The sequence below is a fragment of the Orycteropus afer genome, unplaced genomic scaffold (assembly GCF_000298275.1).
Source record: "Orycteropus afer afer isolate SDZICR_OR568_19922 unplaced genomic scaffold, OryAfe1.0 scaffold00574, whole genome shotgun sequence".
NCBI lineage: Eukaryota > Metazoa > Chordata > Mammalia > Tubulidentata > Orycteropodidae > Orycteropus > Orycteropus afer.
Genome location: NW_006922161.1, coordinates 983,946 through 985,907, shown reverse-complemented (window position 1 = coordinate 985,907; position 1,962 = coordinate 983,946). Strand labels below are relative to the sequence as shown.

Genomic DNA, 1,962 nt, shown 5'->3' with positions numbered 1-1,962 from the left:
TCTCCCGTGCGGCCTCGGCCTCCGCCTGCACGCGCAGCGCCAGCTCAGCCTCCGCCTGCCGCTTGCGCTGGCTCTCGTCCTGCACCTGCCGCCGCAGCCGCTCCGCCTCCTCCTGCGCCTGCCGCCTCTGGGCCTCAGCTTCCTCGGCCCGCGCGCGCAGGGCCTGCAGCTCCCCCTCGGCGCCGCCCCGCTGGCGTTCGGTGGTCTCCAGCTGCAGGCGCACCAGGCGGATCTCCTCTTCGATGCGCAGCCGGCTGCGCTCGGCTGCCTCCACCTGCTGGGCCTTGGCCTGGATCTCCGCCTCCGAGCTCTGCCGCACGTGTTGCAGCTCCTCCTGGATGCTCAGCTTCTGCTGCTGGGCGTCCACCGCCGCCTCCTCCCGCCGCACCACCTCCTCCTGCATGCGTCGCTGCAGCTCCTGCGCCTCGCGCTCCGCCTGCGCTTTGGCCTGGGCGTGCGCCTCGGCCAGCTGCCGCTGCTTCTCCAATGCGGCCTCCACCTCGGCCAGCCGCTCCCGCTCCTCTGCCCGCTGCTGCTCGGCCAGCCGCTGTGGCCGCGGCAGAGAGAAGGAGAGACCAGAGAGAGCAGTGAGCGCGCTGCCAGCACGCGCGGCACCACCACAGCTCACCGGGGACAGCGCGAGCGGGCTGGGATGCGTGCACCCGCCCAGGGCTCCAGGGCAGCGAGCGCAGTCTGGCCCCCGTGCTCACCAGCCTGGGGAGACAGACCCAGGCGAACTCCCCTCTTCCCGCAGACAGGCGACGAGACAGACAGACGGACAGGGAGAGAGAAAGAGAGCAAAGCAGCAGGTTCGCAGGGCCCGCGAGCTGGCCCCCTACACAGTCCCCTGAGCCCAGTGGACACAGCGGATGCCCGTGAGCCTGGCTCTGGCCAAGGGGTCCTCCCTGACTGGGCCATTCCCAGCAGCACAGACCAAGCCAGCTCACGAGAGGCCCGTGTGAGCTGAGAGGAGACAGAGCTGCACCAGGCCATATGGCACGGTCACCCAGGGCCAGGGAGGAGCAGACAGGTGGTCACCCGCCCTGCCAGGCGCACCTGGACACCTCTCTCCAGCCCCATGGCCTTCTTTGAGCGAGAGTGAAGCGGTCAACACCAGGTTCCCAGAAAGAACATGCATGAGAGCCACCGATAGGACCGTCAAGAAGGGAGCACCAGGAAGGGGCCGGGAGAAGGTGAGCAGGCCACCATCAGGCAAGAAAGGAGGCCACAGCCAAGCTCCACCGCCAAGGGCAGGACAGCTGAGTGGGAGCCCAGGGCCCAGGACGCAGTGCGGGTGGGTGTCCCCAGGCAGGGGCTGTAATCTGTGGTTGGCTGCTTCCAGGGAGGGTGGGCAGGCAGCAGGACAGACCCCACCCTGGCCCTCCCCACTGCCCATACCTCTTCCTCCTCCATACGCCGCAGGGTCTCGCTGATGAACTTGATGTACTGGCTGGTGAGTGTGGTCAGCTCGCTGTAGCGTGTGCGCAAGTCCACGTACTAGAGGGGGTAGGGTCAGAGTTAGCCCTGCCAAGCTGCCTGACACCCACCCCACCCCGCTGTGACACCTACCCACGGCTCACCTCCTGGATGACGCTATCCGATCCTGACTGCACCTTGGGCTTCTTGGCCGGCGAGGCCACCGGCTCGAGCTGTGCCTTGTATGTGACCAGCTGGAGCTCGTAGTCCTGTGGGGAAAGGCCAAGTTGGCTACCAGCCCGTGCACTGAGGGCCGACCTACGCCTACACCGTCCTCCACCACACACAGCACCCAGGGCTCAGACACAGCAGCCCCCCACTGTCAACCCAGCAAGTCTCCCCCAAGCACCAGGCCGGGCGCTAGGCAGGCTCACCTTGATGGCGTTGATGTACTGTTTGGCGAATTTCTGACATTCCTCCACCTTCTCCCCATGACGTTCAATCTCCTCCAGCAGCGCCTGGGAGCAGATGGTCAGTGGCTGCAGC

General features: G+C 67.2%; 1 protein-coding gene across 1 annotated transcript in view; it reads right to left on the bottom strand.

Moving 5' to 3' along the window:
• PLEC (plectin) overlaps nt 1-1,962 on the bottom strand; it is a 33,923-nt gene that overhangs the window by 9,211 nt on the left and 22,750 nt on the right. The window contains exons 29-32 of the mRNA XM_042783003.1: nt 1,851-1,942; nt 1,581-1,685; nt 1,399-1,497; nt 1-547 (exon numbers count right to left, since the gene is read on the bottom strand). The exon at nt 1-547 is cut by the window's left edge and continues 2,876 nt beyond it. Coding sequence (XP_042638937.1) covers nt 1-547; nt 1,399-1,497; nt 1,581-1,685; nt 1,851-1,942 — 843 coding nt within the window. The remainder of the gene's footprint in view (nt 548-1,398; nt 1,498-1,580; nt 1,686-1,850; nt 1,943-1,962) is intronic.